Source organism: Athene noctua, chromosome 16 (assembly GCF_965140245.1).
Source record: "Athene noctua chromosome 16, bAthNoc1.hap1.1, whole genome shotgun sequence".
NCBI lineage: Eukaryota > Metazoa > Chordata > Aves > Strigiformes > Strigidae > Athene > Athene noctua.
The window spans coordinates 13229860-13253171 of record NC_134052.1 but is presented as its reverse complement, the minus strand read 5'-3'; the positions used below and the strand labels follow the sequence as shown (position 1 = coordinate 13253171).

Below are 23312 nucleotides of genomic sequence, written 5' to 3'. Positions count from 1 at the left end.
AGAAAACCAAGAAAGATATCTGCCCTGTCTATGTATAAGCAGATAAGCATACAGTCCTAAACAAATGTCCCCCCCAGATCACCCTGGAATCTAAGAATCAGCTCAGTTCTTTCCAGCTCAGACAGTCCCAAGCCATGCCAAGGACTGCTAATTCACGTCACGTTGTCTGCAATCTCTGCTCTCCCATCTAAGCAACTTCATTTCTCTGTAAAGACTGAGCTTTCACGGTTTTAAGGCATACAAACAATATCTTAGCACAGTTGTGCTCCCAAAGTCTTTGCTACAATTGCTTTATAATTACCATTTCTCTAAGCTGGTTTGATATCCATTAGTTAGATTTAATGCATGTTAAAAGAAAGAGCTAATGGGCACTTATCAGGGATCCAAATTAAAAAAAAAGATAAAAACCCCTTTCACTTTGCCCTTTATACCACATATCACTACAAAAATACACAATCCTTTCTGTCTGCTTCTGTGATGTAAACAGAAAAAGCTAAAACTTCATCCAGTTTTTACTGATAACGCTGGTTCTCTACTCAGCTTTATCTTACAGTTTATGTTTTTTAATGGCTGGTAAATGGTTGCAGAATCATTAAAGGTTGGTTAACCTTCTCAGTCTAATTTTGACCTACAAGATACTTAATTTAATCATTCCCCCATAGAAAAGGATTGAATCATTATGTGCAGACATGTGGTGATGGCCATATTACATTAGATCTTCATTAACCCAAGTTAATAATGGCTTTGTACTAATGGAAATCTCCCCTTCCTCCTAATTTTTTTTACCCCCAAATTGGAAAGCTCACTTAGTGAATACTCCGCATCCGATGCTACACAGAGAGAAGACAGTAATTGCTGATGGGAAGATTAAATACTGAAAAACAGTGTAAAATTTACAACATTTCCTAAAGATGAAATTTTGCATTCAGAAGAGTTTCCTGCTATTAGTTTTCTTCCCCACAGAGGACAGGAATCTCATGCCCCTATTCACAATAGGAACACTTCACCCTTTAAGTGATTTAATTCATTGCACCAAGGTCTTGGGAACAGAAAGACAGGACACCAGAAAAGCAAAGATGTCAAAACCAAGTTACAACGAGAAGTATGATGGGATCCTGAACAAGTCCTCAGAGTACAACTATACACGTAATTGCTTGTATACAGCTTCCCCATGTAAAATATGATCTTTTTTTACCAATAAACATGCTTGTGCTACTTGTCTTTGTCACTGATTAATAAAAATAATGAGATTCTTCCATTCCCGAGGTGGGAAGGCGAGACGAGGGGCAGGAGGGGGCTGTCTCCAGGTGCACAGGTTGCAGTGCCGCTGGGCCATCCCATGTTGGTTTTACTTGCCCTACCTGGGGTGCCAGTAGCAGTCTAAGTGGCACAGCACAGAGCTCCTTACGGGTGAACTTACCTCGCCAGTAAGCACGAATTTGAGAACGGTATTTGGAGAACTGCTGTAGTGTTAAAGACTAAAACATCTCAGCGAACAAACCTGTATCCTCAAATTAAAAAAAAAAAAAAAAAAAGCACGTTCTAGGGGTTTGAGGCACCTTCACGTACTCATTGTTGAGTTTCAAATGGAAAATGGGGAGCCGACTCACCAAAGGTGCTGAGTGGAGTTATACAGGCAAACAGGAATGTGTGCAAGACATCAAGATGACAGAAGTGCCTGAAACTCTACTGCAGATGTAATAAATTGCAAATACACTTAAATTAAACTGCATCCCACATACTCTAGATAGAAAACTAAATAGAAACAGCACTTTCCTTCTGAATGATATTCGTTCAGTCATAACTGATAGCTGCTGTCATTCTCTTTCACTGTTAGTTTTGTAATCATTGGCAAATTTTGACCTTTCAAGCAGCTAACCTAATTCATAAAGGATGCCACTTCCTAATTAGCGGAGACATCATTCTCAGCCTCAAACAAGGCAAGATCCAATCTAATGAGAATGAAGAGAGCAAGCAGTTCTGGAGAGATGACTGAGCAAGTTGAAGAGGCTGCTGTCGCCTGGAACTGAAATAATACCTTCTTATTGTTAAAAAATGAAATAAATATCTCGGGAAAGAAAATGCACTGACTGCAGCATACACATGGGCACGGCCAGATGTGAGGATAACTCCTGTACAGCAGTCTGCAGCCTCCCAAGACCCCATGTACTGCAGAGAAATAACAGAAGTAAAACCTCAAGATGGACAAAAGCACATTCAGCCTCTGAGCAAGTAGTTTCGACCACATAAATTAACGAGCCTCCGTTCATCAAAGTTCCTGCAGATGAATCCTCTCAATTCCCAGAGGCTAATTCAAAAAAATGGAGAAAGTGTCACTTAGGACAAGATATCCTGAACATCACCACCAAGCTGTGCTTAACAGTAGGGCTAGGTCACATGCTTAACTGAAGGGATATGCCACTAGTGAAATTATGCAGACCCAGCTGCACAAAACCTGAGACTTAACACATCTGCCACAAGACTTAAATCCAATCCTTGAATTTTGACATTATAAGATAATGTAATAGAATGTAATATAATATACATACTATGATATATATAATACTATGTTATTTGTAACTGTTGGTTGAAAGGGGACTGAGAGTGGACTATTGCACTGTAGTAACTAACTTCCAGAGTGGTCTCAGAACATGATTTCCACATTTTTTTTTTCTTTCTAACAACTCGGCCATTTTTTCTGGAGGAGAGAAACATCAGTCTGGGGATTTGCATTTTTTTCTCACCTACAGTCCTATAATTCACTTCCTTGCTCTTGGGACTGGATGCTTCTGAAAAGGAAATTAAGAGCACAGATTTCATAACCACTCAACTCGAAACAAAATGGAAAGCACTACCACATGTGCAGAAAAACAATTTCTTATCTTAAAATTGCGCTCGGCTGAGCAAAAGAACCTAAAAAAGAACATTGTGTATCCTAAGTTTATGTGTAATGTGTGAGAGGATAGATTTGGGTTGGACAAAGCCATTTTTAATAGCATATGATGTGCAAGGGTAAGAGTAGCACCTACTCAAGCTGCAGAAGATGGCACTGAACTGATGCATATATTTAGGTTTGTGATGAACCCAGAAGTAATGCACCCAACCTGGGAGGAGCTCTGGGATGACTGGAAGAATCTGTTGAGACCTGCTCTGGCTCTTGAAGATTTTACCTTTACACGGTCTCTCTGAAATACACAGCATTTGCATTACTTCTATCTTCTGGTGCTATCAACAGGGACGTGCACCCGGCGCACACCCTGGCCTTCTCGTGCCACGCCACGGCCAGCAGCCGAGTCAGCCCAGGGCCACGAGCCTGTTTGGGTGCTCTGTTCCATGAGGACCTTCCTAAATGAGGAGTACTAAAATTAATTTACCTCCAAGCTGATAAAAGAATACCGAATGTTCTAATTATGAGCAGCACTACGATGTTTTTGGAATGGGTCGTAATGGAAGCTGTGGTTTTCACTCAGTTTCCCATTAATTTTTAAAAATGAAGTGTCTTCTCTTCAGATCTCAGGTGCTGCTGCTTTTGTTTGCTCCCCTGCCACCCAGCAACAGCCGTTCTGATCCTTCATGGAGAGAACAACTTGCAGGCCACCAAGCATCTCTTTACGAATTGTACTGTCAGGCTAGAGAAGAGGAACAAAACAGAACTGCAGAATCCATATTCTCCCCATGAATATATATACAAATGCAACTATATGCCTTAAAAGATTAATTTCACAAGCCTTAAATTGCAGTTTAATTTGGAAACTAATTCAGCCTCATAATTGGCTTTCTGTTCAAATCACTGAGGCTAAAGATTTAAATTCTTAATATTCAGATGACTTTCAAGTTTCTGGCCCCATCTGTGCATTAGTCCATGGTGTTAATCTCTGAGGGAATCTCTGCTGGCATAGAAATAAAATAAACAAACTGGGACACTAGTAGAATAATCGGCTTTTAAAATACTTGGGTTTTTTATATACTGCTTATTTTTATGAGATTTCTTTAACTCAATTTGCCACATATAGATTTGGCTCCCAGCTATTTCATTTTTCATGTGGCATGCTATCAACAATTATTGTATCAGACTTCCATGAAATCAGGAGGAGATGGGGAAATTTTAAATTACAACATTTCTCATGTAAGAAATACTAATATTCTTTTATTTTGGAGGACTGCCCATACTTAGCATGCTTTCACACCACTCCCAGGGAGGGTGGCAGGAGTAAACAGTCTTACACACACCATGAGAAAGAAGGAGCTGTGTGAAACTCTAGTTTAAAAGAAGCCACTTGGACCAAGATGTATCCAGAGAGTTAGTGAAGTGGAAAGGATGAATGAGAATGGAAAAGGCCAGTCTGACAGGAACAAATTGTTTTGGAGAGATGTGTTAATTTTTGACAATCTTTCTGTTAAAACAAAATAGATACAACCCAGAGCGAAGCACTCAAGTCACTGCGGAGCATTTCACATTGACCTTTTCAGAACTGAACGCTTCAGTTAAGTAAGACATCCGCATCCTACCGTAAGGTACGTTTTGTGGGGGTTATGTCAAAGCTAAGCTTCTGCAGTGACCAAAATAATCTTTCTCCGTCACATTTTTGTTTCGTGATTAAGTTCCCCTTTTTTCCTTTTACATTTAAGCATTTTCATTCTATCTTATCGAGCAATTTTTGGGGGAAATTGTAGAATTTCTTTTGAAACGGCACTCCGCAGGGACACCCCTGCAAGCCCTTCGGTACAAGTGCAGGGGCTGGGCTCCGGGCAGGCAGTAACCGGTGGTGTACGGAGGGGGAAAAATCCGCCCCAAACCCCAGCTCCTTCCTGCTGTAAGGCCCCGGAGCTGGTGTGGGGCCACTCAGAGATGTGGGCTTTGAAAGGGCAGCAGAATCCTCACAGGGCAGGCGGTGTTGGGCAGTGAAACCATGCAACCCATCCCGCTTTATCGGCACTTGAAAGGCAACTTCTGCAGCTCCCGGAGAACTTTGCTGATTAAGGCTGCCAGAGGGACCAGGGGAATTTCAGCTCGAGCTTGCAGATGCATTTTTAAAACTTGTCTGTGTTCTTTATAAAGAGGCAAGGTTCAAAGAGGCAAACATTATTCAATATGAGTAAAACACCGGTCTTTTAAGATACAATTTCAAACAGTGGTGCGTTAAATCAAAACAACTCATGGAGGGGCAGAGTAAGGAAGAAAGATGGTCCTGTGGAAAAGAAAATCCTGCATCACTATTCCTCTTTTGCATTTTTGGAAGGGCCTGCATTCACACATTTAAACTGTCCAGCTGCATGACCTTAGGCTAGATAAGCTAGAAATGCACTGAAATGTTTTCCAGAGAGTATCAGAAAAGGAAAAGGGAATGCAGTTCAGCTCAAGAGCCAGCACACAAGTGAGGATGTATAGGGGCCAGGCTGTGACACACATGTTCACACTACAGAGAACTTTACCCCACCAAGAATGAGCTCCTGATCTGAAGAACACTATGCTACAGTGTAAGACACTATTTCAATTAAGTTATTATAACCCTAACCAGCAACAACAACCCATTATAATTAATAATACTTGATGATTTCTTTTCTATTTCTGTCAAGGGTTGCTTCAAGGTGACTTGCACAGTGTAGAGAGCACACTCCTTGGAAACGCAGGCAGTCTGAGTGCTCTGCAGTCTGGGAAGCCCCTTCACTTAAACCCCATCAGACTGTCTCTAATGAGTCTCTTCACATTGCTGCCAATTCTTCCAGCTCTTGGACAATCCCCTTTGAAGGATATTTGTATTTTAGGCTAAAGCAAACTTGCTTCTTCTGTGGGAGGCTAAGCGTCCAGCAGTATCACACCGTGCCGCAGGCATTTTTCCTGCTCTCTTCCAGCTCACCGCATCCCAGCTGCTGAGAGGGGACCACGCTGCACTTCGTGGTGCAGCATCCTCCGGAGGCACAGCCCCGCCTGCAGCGCCCATGCTCCGCACGTCTTCGCTCTGCCCCGTACCCCGGGGTGTGCTGTGCCGCCCCGCAGGGCCCTCTCCTGTTCACCTTCAATGGGATCTGCTCTATGATCCTGCTAAAGCCCTACAGGGGCTTTTCCTGCAGCTCAAGGTCACTGTGCCCTGCTCAGTCTGTGCTCAACAGCATATTTTTGATGGTCTTGCTCTGCAAAATTTCCATGGGTAGAGCTTGAGCTCCATATGTCCCTTTTTTTTTTTTTTTTAAATCTGGGCAAAATTCCTACTGACTTCAGTCAGTCATTGGCTGCTCACACTAGCTGCCCTCAGAGTCAGCATTTATTTGGGATACTCTAATTCTCTAGCTACTTTTCTCTTAAGAGGTGTGCAAAATTATTAAGAACATTTCAGATACTGTGGTAATCGAGTAATACTGCATTTTTAATCACAGCCATCATAAATGGGCATATGGAAGATGCGAGAAATAACAACTGTACAGGATATCCAGGGAAGCATTTTCAGTCCTCAGGCATAGTTCAATAGCAATGAACAGTGGAAAATGAATGCTGAACTCCTGTAACATATAATAAGATTTTTTAGTTTGCTTGAAGCAAATCTGTACTTTATACATGGATATACATATATATGCATCTATATATTTGTAGATGCATATACATACAGAACTTACCGCTGAATCAATACTGAACACATTTTGCTGTTACCTCTAAGAATATGCAATGTCTTTCATTTGTTAACCACCGCCACAAAAAATCATGAATTCTGGCCGCTATTTTATCTCTTGCAGTGGCTGGTGTGGTACCTTCTTAGTTATTATAATATTCTGAAGCATCTTGAACTATAAAAAAGTTCTACCCCTCGTTAAATACATTGTCTAGACTTGTCTCTACACAAAACAGGGATACATAACTTTGAGGCAAAGGAGGAGCACGCAGACATCCACAGTAACTCTGTGACCTATCACTTTCTCAAAGACACAACATCGTGTTTATTGCCAAGCGCATAGAATGAGGGCCTCAGATACTCAAATTCCCAGGAGGTTCTCCAAAAGCAAAGAACAGAAATTCAATACTAATAAAAACCTTTAAAAGAATACAGATTAAGCAGGAAAGAGGGAAAAAAACCCAAATACATCAAAGACAAATGTAATTGCTTTTGAATAAAACCAGATTGCTTTCTACCCACCTGCCTTAAAGGCAAGCACTCCAGCCTGAGATACAGAATACCAAAAATCACTGGTAGAAGCAGAAGCACAAGTATTTTGTAGGCAAAGTTATCCTATTCTGATTTAATGGCTCAAAGGCTTATCTGGATTTCAGACAGAAGAGGATGCAATTTACTGCTTCTTTCACACAAATGAACAGAGCTAGTTAAAACATTTGGGAACACTTTGAATATTGATCTGTCCTAGAATAAGATGTAAGAAACTTGATTTGCTATGGAAATGTTGTATCAATCTTCAAACTTTGATATGCCCCAAAGTGGCCTTCAAACAAAAGCTGTAAAATCCTCCAGGAAGATGTCATTAGAGCCATCAGCTCAGGGATTTCTCATGTCCCGTCTACTGAGCAGGACTGGGATCAGCACTTTGAAGCCGGTATGCCACCACCCAAAGCATATCAGGAAGGGAGCTGTACCTATTCTGTCCTCAAAAATAATGTCACGTTCTGTCCCCACGACATGTCACCACAGCAGCCCATTCCTCACAATGCGGAAAGACAATCAATCACGACTGCGAATCACCTTGTTAAAAATAGTGGCCACCAGAGACTTCCCTATGACACCTCAGGCAGCGGAGAAGCCGTGATAAATGCTTGCTGACACAAAACAAAGTCACGCGGTATTTAACCCCTCAGCCGGCAAACAACCGAGGATAAAATGTGCCTTGGAAAAATCTGCCTTTGATTTCAGGAGACTTCCACAGTACTGGCGGCGGTTTTCACAGTATAATTTACGTTCAGAGAATGAATACACTTATATTAGTTATGCTCAGCAATAAGCGAAACCAACCCCGCTACCATATTGGGAACTGCAGGGTTACGCTGCACTTAAATAACAAATCAACGATAAAGTTGAAAAGTAAACATTAAAGACCCCCTGTAACTACTTTTCTATGCATATAAACATGTTCACATAGAAGTCATCACACCCTCACTAATCGCTTACACTCTCACTAATTTTTCACCCATAAATTTTCTGAAATTCTAGTTTGGGTTCTTCAACATTTCACCCTCTGTAAGAAAAGTCCTTGGGACAGAGTATGAGCCAGCAATTTCAGTGGGAATATTCCCACTTCAATAGGTTTGCATCAGGCCCCAAATACAAAAGTATTTTCTTCACGCTTTGGGACAGAGACCGATTTGGAGGCTGACTGGGTGCCAGATACTGAGTTTGCAAATGACTGGATTAAATCTCAAGGAGGCAGATATTCAGCATTTCAGGCACAGGGTCAATGAAGGGCCACTGCTAGCCTGGCTTTCAGCACTCTGCAGTTAGAGTAACAGCCCTGTACATGTGTAACGAGCGTATGAGAATGGCAATACAGAGCATTACTCTACAAAACCGCTGCTTTTGCAAATTCCGTATCTAGGAAGGGACCACCAGGACCCAGGTGCCCTCTAATCCAAGTCTGCACTCCCTCTGCATCCAGAGAAAGAGATACCAGCTAGATTGTTCTCACCTCCATCAGTCTTCACAAAGAGTCAGCAACAGCAATCCTCTCCTACATTCCCTCTATTTCAAGAGAAGCCAAAGCCACCATGCCAGACTGATGGTTGAAAGCCTGTGATAACTTTAAGACTTTTTTTCAACTGTACCTGGTTTAGAGCCTTCATCAACAGATCCATTATAGACTTGGTTTATAAACTCCGGTCTGTTGTCATTCATATCAATCACATAGATGTAAAGGTCAATAGGATTCTCCACCTTGTTTCCATTCATATCCACTGCGTGAGCCCGGAGCTGAGAATAAACACAATGAAAGCATAGTATCAGCAATTGGGTTTGTTGCAGAATAAGAGACCATGTTTTCTAAGAAATGACTTCACCTCATAAATACTCTCTCAAAATTGAACTGAGCGAGTATCTAATTCCAGCAGAAAGCAGTGACGTGGTTTCCATCTAGACTCTACACACAGAGGCAGTTTTTCAAGGCTTAGCATAATATTGAAATAATATTTTAAAACAGCAATTGTCAGTGGAAAGACTTTAATTTTTAAGACATGGTGAACCTTGTCTGACAATCTGAAAAGCAAATTTTGCTTAGTTCCAAATACAGTGAGGAAATGAGTTTGACTTGAGAGGTTTCTTATGGGAACCTGCAGCCTTTCATACCCACAATAACAGGGATTAATAAGCGAACAGATTTCAGCACGACATTAGTATTGTTTGTTCTTTGTTTAATCTCGGTCTCTAGGAACAGCAACAGCTACTGACCCCACTGCTCTATACACCAAAAGACATAAAAAAAGTCACTTTCCTTCAAATGGTGGGAGCCCCTGTGGCATTAAGAATGAAGTATTTTTCTCAGGCTTGACTAAAATATCCAGTGATGAAGCATTACAATAACCAGAGCCACAGTGTTAAGTCCTCAGTTAAAGTGGAACTGCAGCTTTATCTTATTAGCAATAACCATCAGTAATAATGCTCGAAAACAAGAGCATCTGTTTTCTGAACAAAAGGGACAGATACGGCATGTCAAAAATGAGTAATTAATAAAACAAAGCCATCAACAATAGTCTGGAACAATCAGTAATCAGGTGAAAAAAATGGATAGCTTTCTCATTAAAGGGAACAGATGGCTACTCTAAATGGTGTGTGCGCTGAATGGAGCTGCCAGTGTCGGCTTCAGAAAAGCCCCCAGACGAGCGAGGAAAGGGCTGCACGGCTCCTGACGATGGCTGGGCAGCGCAGGGGCCTCGCCCCGGTGTGAGCGCTGCCGATTCTGGTTTCACCCCTCTTCATTTCAGCACCTGTGAGCCCTGCTGAACCTCCCCAGCGCCACGAGAATCGGGGACGGGGCTCGGGACGGCTGCGTGACATCCCGCAGGGCCGGCGGGAGGACGAATGGAGCCTGCGGAGGGCATCAGCTTGGTGCAAGGGCTGGCTGGAAGAGCGGGGCTGAGGGACAGGAGACACACCAGCCCGTGCCTTCAGAGGGATCAAACCCTCCGGTCCCTCCCTGCAGCTCCCTGGGCCACCGTGCTGCTGCTGAGAGTGGGAGCTCCTGTGCCAAGGAGGTCTCCAGCTCCTCTGATGCATGAGAAATAAATGTGCTAATTGCATTAGCACTGGTTTCCGTCTTTTGCTCTCGCCGTGCCTGTGATTGATGCAACTTTCTCCTTCATGTATGGTGTTCAGAAGTCCAGAGCTTACCAAAAGAAACTGCACGCTATTAGGATGGGCTGGATTAACATTTAATCAAGCAGAGAGAACAAACTGCCATGTGAAATGAGCTGGGAGAAAAACATTTTTTTTTTAAAGGAAGTTAAGCAGCACTTTTTCTTTAAAGACCGAAGACGTCCAGCTTCGTTTTCAGTACAGGATGTACCATTTGTATTTCATGACTTATAATGCTCTTAATATCTGCATTTCTTGCCTGCATACAAACCACTTAGACTCCCACCTGTTGAGATATCCTTCGTCACGTCAGATGTAGCAATTCAATAACTTTAGCAGTCAGAGGTCAGACTGCTTTTGAAAAAAAGTAATTCGGAGCTAAAATTAAAGTTATTATCTTCAAACTGAGGCAGCACTGGGCTCTCTCTTGCAGCATTTCCAGCAGAGGAAATGGCTCCATTCAGAGATAAAGCAGAGAGCAAAGCTGGTATCTTCCCCCTCAGATCTGACTCTCCCCCTGCAAATTTTTAATTACATTTGATAGCTTTTGTTTGAGACCTCCAGGAGAAAGGGATTTCTCAGCAATGCACATCTATCTGCTTGTTGCACTCACTGAGCACATACACCCACAAATGCGTTACTGCCTGCACTCGAGGAAAAAAAGATTCAATAAACAAGACAGCAGGAATATCATCAAACCTGCGGTGACATGCACAAGTGTCACCTCCGCCCTGAGCCCAGCACCAGCACATGGGCTGAGTTATGGGAGGGAGGACAGTGCCTGGGGACACGGGCACTAGTGCCTCACAGGTTTTGGGCAGCCAGAAGGATGGGACCTGCTCCCCCGGCCCAGCCCAGCACACCCTGCGCCTGTATGTCCTGGACTGCGCTGGTATCTGGGCGTCCAGAGCTGCTCTCCCTCTGCTCTCCAACACAGCTGGTCCTGCTGCCCTTCCTTCACACCCCTCTTCTCCCTCCCGCTCCTTTTTCTGCCTGATTTCAATGAACTTTTCCTCTTGGGGTTGCTTGCATGCATTTTCTCTATTCGTATTCTTTTAACAATTCTCATGTGCCAACGCCTCCGTATCCTTCCACAACACGTTGTTCCCCTGTGGTCAGTGCCAACCACAGCAGAGGGACAAGAGAGGCTTGAGCCAGAGGGTTGAATCTCAACACAGCTCCATGGGAGCTCTTCCTCATTAGAGATGATTCCTTGTTAGGGACCATTCCCCGTGGAGAAAGCAAAGGAAGGAGGGACTCCAGAGGGGCAATCTGTCCACTGGGAAACCACTTGTATCTCCAAGGCAGATCAGATACTACACTTCCCTTCCTTAATTCATCTTCTCCCTTGTTCTCCTGCCCTACTCTTTGTGTTTATGAGGCATCCTCAAGACGGACAGCACACTTTGTTCTGGAGTCAATCTTCAGGTGCTGAGAGAGGGCTCATCTGTGCGAGGGGCAGCCTGACATGGTGCTCTGCGGCTCAGGCCGCCATCTGCTCCCACATGTGACCAAGTGGGTGTTTTGGTGGTAGAGTGATGGATGAGATGAAAAGCAGATGCACGTAAGTGCTTTGCAGCATGGGGAAAGGCACAAAAGGTGATGACCGTGCTCTGTCAGACACACATGTCATTTAGAGTTGGAAAAAACACCAGTGAAAAGGCTGGTGAGCACAACCTGGGCCACACACGGGCCACATGCCAGACGCAGGTCACGCATGAGTGTTCAAATGGAAGCTGGTGGCGCGCTGGAGACACAGTTAAGAAACATTTATAAAGTTGGTCTGAAATATTTACAGTGTCCCCAGGAGGGAGGAACATGACAGGAGTAGAGAAGGAATAAATAAAATCTAATTAAATACCTTGCAGAGGATTCTGAAGAATTAATACAGGTAGCCAGCTAATCTCTAGCTGCTGTATCGCCCTGCTGTACACCAGCCAAGGAACTGGCTCAATATTCTTTAACAAATATTGTTTAAAAGTATGACAATTATTGCTATCATATTCAGCAGCAGCTACCACAGGTCTCCGAGGTTTTTCTACTGACAGTTTCCAGTGTAAATGTAGCTGTTGGCATACAAATGATTCAGTATCATGATTATTGATTACACTGGAGGCTGGTGATATCTGAAGGTAGTTAGTCAAAGTCAACACAGTGAATTGTGTTAAATATGAATATTACTTATGCACTAATACTACTAATACAAATATACATTATCAATCAGTGACAGAGCCTTTAAGCAATAAGCATACAATGCCATGCCTAATTTGTGTGCTCTTAATTGTGATTTAAAGTTCAAATTAGAGTATTGTGACACAAATGGCTGGCATTACTCACTAGAACTTGGTTCAAAATACTGGAATTAGCTCTTGTATCCCTTAATTTAAAAAAAAACTTTTTTGTTTGCTTGCACTTCAAACAACTCCTACTCAGACTATAACCCACCAGTTCTGCTCCAGCCACTTCTGAGACAGTATTTCATCAGTCTGATGCTGAAGGAGTATACGTGTCTGGGACTGGATCAGGACTTGCTTCGAAGTTTCCCCATAATTCACATTGCTTGAGTATCATAAGCAATGACTACTTATTGACACATTTATGTTGATGTCTTTTGAAAACAGAGCTTGAAAAATATCTTGGAAAACTAACCTGCCAATTTACTATCCCTTTACTTGCCAGGCCTAACTGCAGCTTGATATGAAACCAGTGTCTGGATCAGAAAAGATGTTCAGAGTCACTAATTCTGTCAGCAGTGCAAATGGGACTTTGGGAACGCAGTTAAATAAGGCCAAGAGAACTCATGCATATTAAATATTACTACCTGCTGAAACTTATTTGGCATGCAATAAACACTAAAGGCTGACTACAAGGGGACATGCAACAACACACGCCTGCCACAGTGTGATGGCAGCAAGATGGGGGGAATGAGCTCACGCTTGTGCTGGGAGTGTGCCCCGAGGCTGGGCCCCCCACATGAGCTCTAAAGGTGCTGGACTGGCCCCCCCAGCATCGCTCAGTGCAACACGTGCAGTTCTGCACCGCAGCGTGGTGTTGGTTAAGTGGTGGCAAAGCCCTTCTCATTTTTACTGCTCATATTTGCAGCTGACTCTGCATCTGGGATGTCTGTAAGGTCCCTGGAGGGTTTGTACTCTGGTTTGTGGCGCAGATGAGAAAACAGATGAGGCCAAAATACAGCTGAACCTGGGATCACTACCAGTGCCAGTTGTGCTGGGAGGTTAATGCAGGAACGCCAGCACATGCCGTGCCTGGGCAGACAGCGTGAGTCCCAGAGGCACATACATCTCTGCATACATCAAGCTCGGAATGATCCTCCCTAAAAGTTCAAGAATGATCTTGAAAACAGGGGGAAGTTCTGCTACAGAACTCCCAATCTAATTAGAAAAAATCTGTTTCACCTTAGGGAAAAAGATAGGTTTCATCAGACAAATGGCTTGCTAAATGTGGGGAGAGTTAAAACACTAGTATTTTAAAAATGGTAGTCCTGAAGCAATACAGATAATTATGCATAAGAAAATATGTGTTGAAAATGTGGGAGTTAATGAAACAGAACTCTTCATATGTAGCCTCAAAACCACTTGCAAATTATTATCATTTTTTTATAATTAGTTTTTAGATTACCTGGGAATGAAAACAGCAAGGACAACACTTGACAATGACAGAGATGCTGAAAAGACTTTGTTCTGTTTAGGACTGCAGAGAACCTGAGGCTGTATAAATGCACCCATCTTCAGCCAGTGCAGCAAGCCCGTGTCGGACAAGAAGCACATGTCCTACTGGGTAAAAGGGACCAGGGACGGTGCCTTGTAGCTCCACCGACATCCTTTACCCCAGCTGAAGAATTAAGCTACAGAAAACTCTACAGCAGATGTCAAACCAATTTAAAGATGGCCAAGCTCTACAGTTCAGATCCAAGCCTACACCTCAGTCACCGCTCTTCTAGTACTTGATATAAGCCTGGCTCCAAGTCTGCTTTTCCTTTCCATTAGAAACTCAGCTATACGAAGTGGCATGAATTCACTGACTTCTCCAAAACTTGCAACGGCCAAGATTTTGGACTGTGTCTTCTTTCTGGAAGCTGCCCTAATTTTTTTCCAGTTTCTAGGATTGTCCATTCCTACTGTAAGTTTCTGCACTAGTGTTTGGGTCATTGCTTTCTGCATGGTGTATTTATTAAATGCTTTGTAAAGGGTTATTAAATGAACAATTGACGGTTCAATAAATCATCAACCTATTGCTACTGAGGCTGAAGGATCTACAGGCTGTTTATAGCCATGACTTAAAATGTTCTCCATCACTTTCTACTGTTCTGCTAACAAAGATTTCTTATCACTCACTACTCCTGTCTATAAGATCTCATATTTATCAGTTATTCACTCTCTATATCTTCCTGTAATTTTCAGAGTGTGAATACGCTTATCTACATATGGATGTTGCTAGCTCAAGGTTTCTGCAAGGAACAGAAAAGGCTGGAAATCCTGCAGTGTGTACAAGACAGATTTATCCAGTCACCTTTGCCAAGGTGACAATTCAGTTTACTGAAGTCACTGTAACCGGCAGGTTAAGTTTGTTGTTAGGGGGCAAATGATTTGTTATGACGGAGGACGAAATCTTTTTTGTCTTGTGTTTTTGACTAAGAGTGTCTGACAGCAGACATCACAGTGGCTCCATCAAAAGTGTTAACTTGTGTATTGTATTATTGACTACACTGTTATAATAACCTGGCACCGCTGAAACAATATCAACAATGCTGAGATGACACACACTGTATCTCAAATATTCCTTTGTCAAAACAACCTCCCTTCATATTTTCCTAGGCACAGCAAACAAAATAATTGTTCTTGTTCACAGCGGATAAAATAATTTTCCTTCGGATCTTCCTTTACCCAAGGGAAATCTCTTTTTCCACCCAACTAAAGAGGTAATCTATTTTCTTTATCCTTCCACCCCAGTCCAGAAGCTGTGTCAACATGGTTAACTGGATGCCTGATAAAGCTGACAGAATGTGCATCTCTGACGGCGCAGTTAGGAATATGGTGTCAGTGGAAGTGACCCACACCGTTTCACTGACATTACAGCATCCCTGGGAACGGCTATTACGATGCCGATAGACGTGGCTAATGCTGATACAAAGCAATCCATGAAACCACTTTTCACCACCACTCCAGGAGAGAACTGAAGTGTAGACGCAGAAAGTGAAATTTTGCAGGGCTATCATGCAAGGCGCAACGCGTTTTTTTTAGCAATTTGTGGGACTGTATCTGCTGTGCAATTACACTGTGCAATATAGGGGCTAGGATTTATATCAAAACATAACAGCCAATTACACCCTAAGCATTCTGCAGGTAGAGCGTTTTATGAACTAGGATAGCATGAGGCATCACTTTTGAGTGTAATTAATCTTAATTAATTTCCTCATATTTAATACTAGCCTATCTGCATACTTAAAACCCTATCTGACACGCCCCCATCATATTGCCTGAACATCTCCTAGTGATTTAAAATGAAAAATGACTATACCAATTATTGCATGTTTAGCTGCAGTAATGATTCTTAAATTAGTAATTTCCCAAGACATGCTAATGTAGCAATTGGCCTCTCATGGTTTTGGGGGGTTCAGTCCACACACAAATTTGCCTGGATTTAATAAGCAGCGTGAAGTTGCACCACTTTAAACAAATGACTCTGTGTCTGAAAAGGACATCGGTTTAACGCCACTTTGCACTGGTTTGGCTGATTTAGAAGAGCAGGTTACACTAAAGGAAAGCAGAAACAAATCCAGCCTGTCCATACACAGACAGCTGCTCCGGCAGAGTTAGACTAAGACTCAGTGTTAGTTAAGCCCAAGCACTGCTGTTCAGTCAGCTCCTCTGGTCTCTGCTGACACAGGGAGCCAGTCCAAACCATGAACCGGGCTGTGATTATGAAGAAAAACTCTGCTCTTCTCAAAGCTGTGTGTCCTTTCTTGAGCCCAGCAATTCTGGTAGAGTTTTGCTTTGAGCTTCTGAACCTAGATAAAGCTCAAGATGTTTTATGCTTACATGGTAGGAAGCTCTTTCCTCTCTGTCCATCGGACGAGTCACGTACATCCTGCCAGACACAGGGTCAATGCTGAAGACTTCCATCGGCGGCTGGTCAGCTCCCACTCCAGTGATGCTGTATCTGATATGGATCTCTTTGTCCTTATCGGAACGAATCTGGGTGAAATAACAAAGACAGCAATTGGTAAGTTTTGGACAAAAGCCATATGGATGTTTAAACAACTTTAAAGATCTGAGCCTGAAAGCTGCATAAATGTAATACTGCTGTCAATTTTGACAAGGGAGCTGTACGCCAAAGGTTTGGGGAAAAGCCAGGAAAAGTGTATTCCACATATTTGCAGCTATTTCTCTCCTCTTTTATTCATGATGATTCTCCAGGAATCATTGAAATTCTGACTTTTTGCCTTAGATGTGGAAGAATCTATATGCACAAAAAATGCTGTTTACATGTTACTGAAACCCTAGGCTCCTTAAAGTGTCCAAATTGTTCAGCTATACCCAGAGTCTCCCAGCCATTAATCACTTCTGAAAATGCTGTCTGCAGGCTCCCACATCTTGTTCTCCGTCCCTGTGACTGTGCACACAAATACTCCCAAGAAATTTGAAGAACAGGGCTGTTTTTCTCCCCCTTTTTCCAACCCTGCTGGCTCAACAAGGCAAGGGCCGGGAATGCCCAGTGGGATGTTACCATTTCATTTCACTATGTTGAGGAAAAGCATGTTTGGCACATTGCTTTTGAAACCCCTTGCCTCCTATACCTTGAGAACACCACCACAAACTGAATACAGCATGACAAATTACATGAACCTTGGATACAGAGCCGAGAAAATAAAGAAGGGAGGTTAATATGTTGTCCTAGCAACCCTGACTATCTCTTTAAACCCAAATTTAATTTTCTGATCAAATGCTGAAAGAAGTTCTTGCAACAGCATGACTATTCCTGAAAGAAAGTGCAAGGTACAAATAAATTACCACCCCCCGCACCATCACAAACTGTCTTGGCAGTGTAAAAGCGACGTGCATAAATTTCTCGCTAACAGGTCTATGAATACAACAAAGTAGTGGGAAGATAATAGAAATCTCGTAGCTGAGTGCATGTTAGCATCTCTGCTGCGGCAGCTGCGGGCTCGGAGGAGCCCAAGTGGGCTCAGTGGGATGCAGGGAGGCTGCTGCACCCCCCAAAACAGCCCCAGTTTGGGGAGCGAATGTCATTTCCCAAGGGAAGGGGAGGCTTCTCTTGTCAGGCAAAGGAACTGGGATGGGGCTGTGGGCTGCACTCACACTCCTCCCGCATGTGACCTACCGTTATTTCTTCCTCTCCTGACACGGGAGGCTGACAAGGGGCTGAACGTGTTGGTGCAGAATAATATCAGATCCCCTGGTGCTGAGAATCTCTTTTGATGCCTTTGTCCAGATCATTACCAAGTTTGTACACTGTTTTCTTTGTGCTGCCTCCACCAAATAGTCTCCTCCCGTTAACGGCTAATAATGTCAGTTATTACTAGACACTGCCAGGATTGATTCGTGCTGCACCTACACTTCTGGAGCTGAAGGTCAGGGAATAGAGACAGTTTCATCTGTCTTTTCTTTACGGGATTCACTGCTTGTTTAGGCTATTAGTACCAAGGGAAACTGATTGGACTTACACTGGTATAATCACTTAAAAGAGGTACTGGGGACACTGTGAAAGTGCCCTCATGCTGCACACAATAGTTTCTACAGGTTTTTGTGGGCCCAGTGGGTATTCGTAATAGAGACCCAAGTAGACAAGCATGAATCCAATTTTCATTAGCAAATCTGTGGGTGAAAAAGAGTCTATTAAAATCATGACTTTGCTTGCACGACTGTGGTTTTAATGACAGCAAGTGACTCACTAGTTCAATAACTGAAGTCCACAGTTCCCATTTTCAGAAAGTCAGCTTTCACGCTGCCAGGTGGAAAGGGCTGAAAATTGAATTCCTATGAATGTCTGTGAAAATGTGTAGCTCAGGTGAGGGAGTTACAGCTCTAACCTGCTACGTAGACATTTGTAGCTAGGCTTAATGTAAGTGAAGATGTAGGAAGCCACCACTGGACCTCTAGCTTCGAGCCAGTGTGGGGTTCCCACGTTAGAAATTAAAAAGGGTGATGTGGGATGCACAGTTGCGTGTCTGTCTTTATCAATGTGTTTCACAACAGCTCCAAAGGACCTGTAATGTAGCAGGGTAAAACCAGCCCTTCGCCCTCAACAAAGTTTTTCCTTAACAAATGTGGAAGAAAGAAACCAACCAAGCAAATCCAAGGTATCTGCACTCTTCCTGTCTTTCTGCTCGCTGAAACACAGGACCTGGCTCGCCCCAGGCCCAACGTGGCTCAACTGTGGCTGTAACCAGAGCACAAGCACCAAAACCAGTCTCTCTCCAAGGAACTAAAATGGAAGCAATTTTAACCTGAATCACAGAAGGGAAGAGCCTGTTACTTCTTTGTGGACATTTTCCTGCTATTTCCTGTTGCATATAGTACCCAGATCCCATTGTGATAGAAGCATTACAAATGCATAGAGACAGACAGAAACAGGGAAAAGGAGGATGGATTTAAATATTCGGTGCTGAAGGCACTATATTTTATTTTCAGGAAATGCAGATAAACAGAAGCTCTCTAAGAAAGCTATGTACAGTTTAATAAAGTGTATGCTATAGGATGTCCTTGCAGCACTTTTATTAGCATTAATAGGGTCTAAGCTGTCTGTATGTAAATCATTGCAGATCTAGGAGATGAAATACATCATCTTACCCAATTATACTAAGAAAAATCCATGAGCTAGTTACACTGCATTGAGCAAAAGAAAGATAGGGGGAAATATGTTGCAAATATTCAGCAATGATTCATTATTTGTTGTTAATTGCCATCATACTCTAATGTTTTGCTTGTCACCTGTACTTAATTCCATTTCCAGTAAGAATATAAGGATGTAAAACATTCAGAAAAAAATCACATAAGAAGTAGCACTTGTCACAGAAAGTTGCAAAGACCACTGACAATGAAGCATAGTACGTATTACTACCAGGGAGATATTAATCGCACAAAGGCACATGCTTTTTATATTGGAACATGTAATTTAGCACTGTTAATGAGATTTAAAAAAATTTTTTTTTTTTTCAGTAATCCTGTAACATTTTGACCAAAGGTTTCATTTGCATAATTCCCAGGGTGCAATTTAGTAAATCTTGTTGAGAAGTTAAGAACATTATCTGAATACAATGTAAGGTTTACTTCTTTTGTTGAAACCATTCCTAGAGCAGTTTACCATAATAATAATAATACTAAGAATTAAAAAACCTCTATTCCCAGGGAGCTCACTACATCAGGAGAAAAAAATTACTGGTTGGGGGAATTTACTGGCTCAGGAAAGAGTTGCTTTTTCCTTTTACGCCTGGGAAGTGAGAAGACGGTAACATATCTGTATGATAATCTTCTGGCTGGAGAACATACACATGCATTTTTTTCGTTTATCTTTCCTTTTATAATGCAGTCAAGATGTATGCAGGGTTCCAGGTTACAGAACAGATGGCAGAAGGATAGTTTTCCTTAGCTGCATTTATACATTTTTTTACTGGGAGAACCCTTGGAGCTTTGAGCTTCTTCAGTGCCAGGCACGGTACAACACTGCATATGATGATGTGAGCAGGATGAATGATGATAGCTGATGACCATCACAGAGGAATTTGCTTGTAAAGCAGCTTTTATTCTTTAAAACACCCCTCTAGGATGGAGCTTAGAATGGATTGCTACACTGGTGAGGGAAAATGCCCCAGATCAAAAGGCAATTTATGGTGGAAGATGTGATCCCCTGATCGTATCCTATCTCATGAACACAGGTGAAATTTTCCACGCGGTAACCCTGGGATGCTGAGTATCCTCACCTACACTGACAGATACAAATGGACCATCTGGGAACTGTGGGACTGGCCACCAAAGCCACAGAGGGAACCTGCATCAGACCTGGGCACTGAACTCGCGTTACCAGACCGCTGTTTGGCTGTGGCAAGTGAGGACACAGCAGTCTTGCAGCCCAACAGCAAAGCGGAGGTTGCGGGGGGGTCTGAGCTCAGAGCATTGATGCACCATCCAAAATGGAGCACAAGGGCTGCAACTCAGAACCAGAATGCCAAGAGTCTGACTCAGCTCTTGTTTCTATAGAGTAATCCCAGGAACAGGAGAAATCAGTGCAATTTCACAGATGGGTATTTTCCACTGCAGGTTCTGATATAATAACTAAAATGTGTGAAAATGAGCATTGCAGCTCTTGAGGTAATACGGGGCTAAGCCCTTCAGAGCTGGCTTTCTCCTTTGTAGCACTGCCACATTTAGATGGGCTTGAAAAGCAGCCTGTGCTTGTGACACAGGACTGCATCCCGCTTTTACAGATAAAATCTTCGGGCTCGTGCGTCTCCATCAGGATTTACTGGGTAGCTAAACCGTTCCCACAAGTTTTACTGGTAAGCAAAATTTCAATTGATGAGCTCCTCTGAGGTATGAGATTTTATCACTGTTTCGCTCCTGTTGATCCATATCCTTCTTGTGCTCTTAGCATTTCCACTTCTTGCGGCGGGGTTTTGAATTTACAAGCCCTCTCACCCTAGCAGATGACAAGAACCACCACAGATCCCCGACACTCTCCTGTGCCAGGAGCATTGGCAACGCAGACTCAGGAAAGCTGTGTGGTCAGCACACTGGAGGACACCAGTGAGTCCATAAATAACACAGTTTTTGGAGCATGACATTGCCAGAAAAAAAGCGTCCCAATGGAGATTGTTTAAATATCAGTAAAGGAAATGCCTGGAAGCCTAGGAAATCAGGCGTGTAAGGAAAAAACAAGGACAACTGAGCCTACAGAAGAGAAGATGGGACTCTAACAACAGTATTCCTTCACCTAACCAAGCCGTACACGGTCTGGGCTCTGCCCATCACCATGTGATGGTATATGTAAGTGCCTAGGAATGTATCTAGAGGAGGCAAAGCAGGTCATTCATACTCTGTTGCATTTTCTATCCAGAGAGCAAATGAGAAAATAAATTTCCTTTGAAGTTCTTCAACTTGCTCTGTAACATATGGAGTTAAGAATGCCCTTCAAAAAATACTTAAGTTTCCCAAATCTCCCATAGAATACTATGTCACATTTGCACTAACATGACCTGGGGAGACTTAGACTTGATTTTTTTGTTTTATAAACCCCATTATAATTATTAATGAAGACATAAAATAATGTAAATGATAAGCAGTAAGTGTCTTTTATTATTAAGCTCTTAGCTATTTTGCCCATTAAGAAAACCAAATTAAAATAATTGAAGACTATAATCTGTCATGCATTCAAAATGCTCCATAGAAATTCAGACAGGCAAACATATTCAAAGTCTTTAAAAGAGCACACTTAAGAGTCAGTCTAAGCATTCCCGGACTGGCTCATTAATTTTAGTGGAAATGTTTTAATTCAGCTACTCTTACTGCTTATTGAAATTCTTGCTAAGGACTTATTTATTTTTAACCGAATCTGCAATATGTTTAAGACTCATTTGTATAAAAGTTCTTAACTCTTATTTCACAGTTGTTTTAGAAGCCTGTAAAGAGACACATCTCTAGCCTTGTATTTCCAAACAAATTACTGCATGCTGCTTAAAGAATCACATATGGTTTCAATAAACAGATGTAGAAGTCAAACGGACAGAGAAAAACTAAGACAGATTTGGAGACCCAACCAGGTTAAGGTGATATTTATTAACTTCTGTCCCATTTTATCACATTTGTGAATGATCCCAAGCTACTTCTCAGAATGAAAGGAAAAAAGGAAACAGAAGATCCTCTAAAACACTTCAGCTGCCTTCAGAGAAAACCATCTATTCTGAGCCTTGCAAAGAGGATGCTTAGACATGGCAAGGACAGCTATCATGTTTGAATAAAAAGAGTATTTCCACTAACTACAACACTGGGCTTAAAAACAGCCTGCAAGACTTTATCCTTTGGACAAAAGGACTATCAACTGAGTGATGTTTCCCATGGCAGTGGTATTTGCAAACAAGACTAAGCAGGAAAAGATCTCCATGGGCAGAGAAAGAAAGGATGGAAATGCACGTTTGTAACTGTGGATTTCTTTCTTCCCTCAACTGGGACCGGTTTCATCTCATATGTAACTTTTTACAAACTCTGTATTTGGTCTAAGATAGCCAGATGAACAGAAGACAAGCAAGTCTTTCCAAACTGAAATCCATCCTGTCTTGAATGCTTAAGTATACCTCAAATTTCCTGGAAGAAGTGGTTTTCTCTCTCTACATATTGTAGAGAGAGAACCAAGGACTACGCTTCAACTAAATGCCCGATTTTTAAATGATTGAGATTCACTGTGATGAATGCCATTCTTCCTGCAGTTACAAACAGCATTTAGCTACTACCATTACTATTACGCGTGAGCTTAAGTTTCTTCCTCTTCTTTAAAATCCAAAGCCAAATTGTAAAAATGTTTCCTTTGTCCCAGGTGGCTGGATGTCTCTCATGGCAGGTTAAATCTTCCTCTGCTACAGTTGAAATCTGTAAGAAGTGATTTATAATGTATTTATTTTGATGATAAAACAGGGTAAAACTAGTACGTCAGAGAGATTAAAGCTGTCTTTTAAGTTATTGATAGAACTGATGATGCAGCCTACACTAGAGGAAGAAAAGAAACTATAAAATGTTTGAACCCCCAAGAGAAGAAACTCTCACGCGTGCGTGGCATGTGCTCTGCTGCCTGCAGAGGAACCCATTCCTCACCCAGCTCGCCCATTCTAACCAGGAGGAGTTTGCTTCCTCTGCACTGACCCTGGGAGCGCTTGGCTAAGGCGCTTCACCAAATGTTCAGTTGCTGGAAGGTTCCAGCGTTTCACAGGTCCTTTGGCTTGCAGGCAGCTGCCTCTGTCCAAGGGCTGGCCTCCAACGCAGCGGTTCCCTTCGGGCCAATTAC

At 42.4% G+C, this 23312-nt stretch overlaps 1 protein-coding gene across 1 annotated transcript in view; it reads right to left on the bottom strand.

Moving 5' to 3' along the window:
- Positions 1-23312, bottom strand: part of CDH4 (cadherin 4) — a 466028-nt gene that overhangs the window by 87276 nt on the left and 355440 nt on the right. The window contains exons 5-6 of the mRNA XM_074920132.1: positions 16340-16495; positions 8759-8903 (exon numbers count right to left, since the gene is read on the bottom strand). Of these exons, the coding sequence (XP_074776233.1) occupies positions 8759-8903; positions 16340-16495 (301 nt within the window). The remainder of the gene's footprint in view (positions 1-8758; positions 8904-16339; positions 16496-23312) is intronic.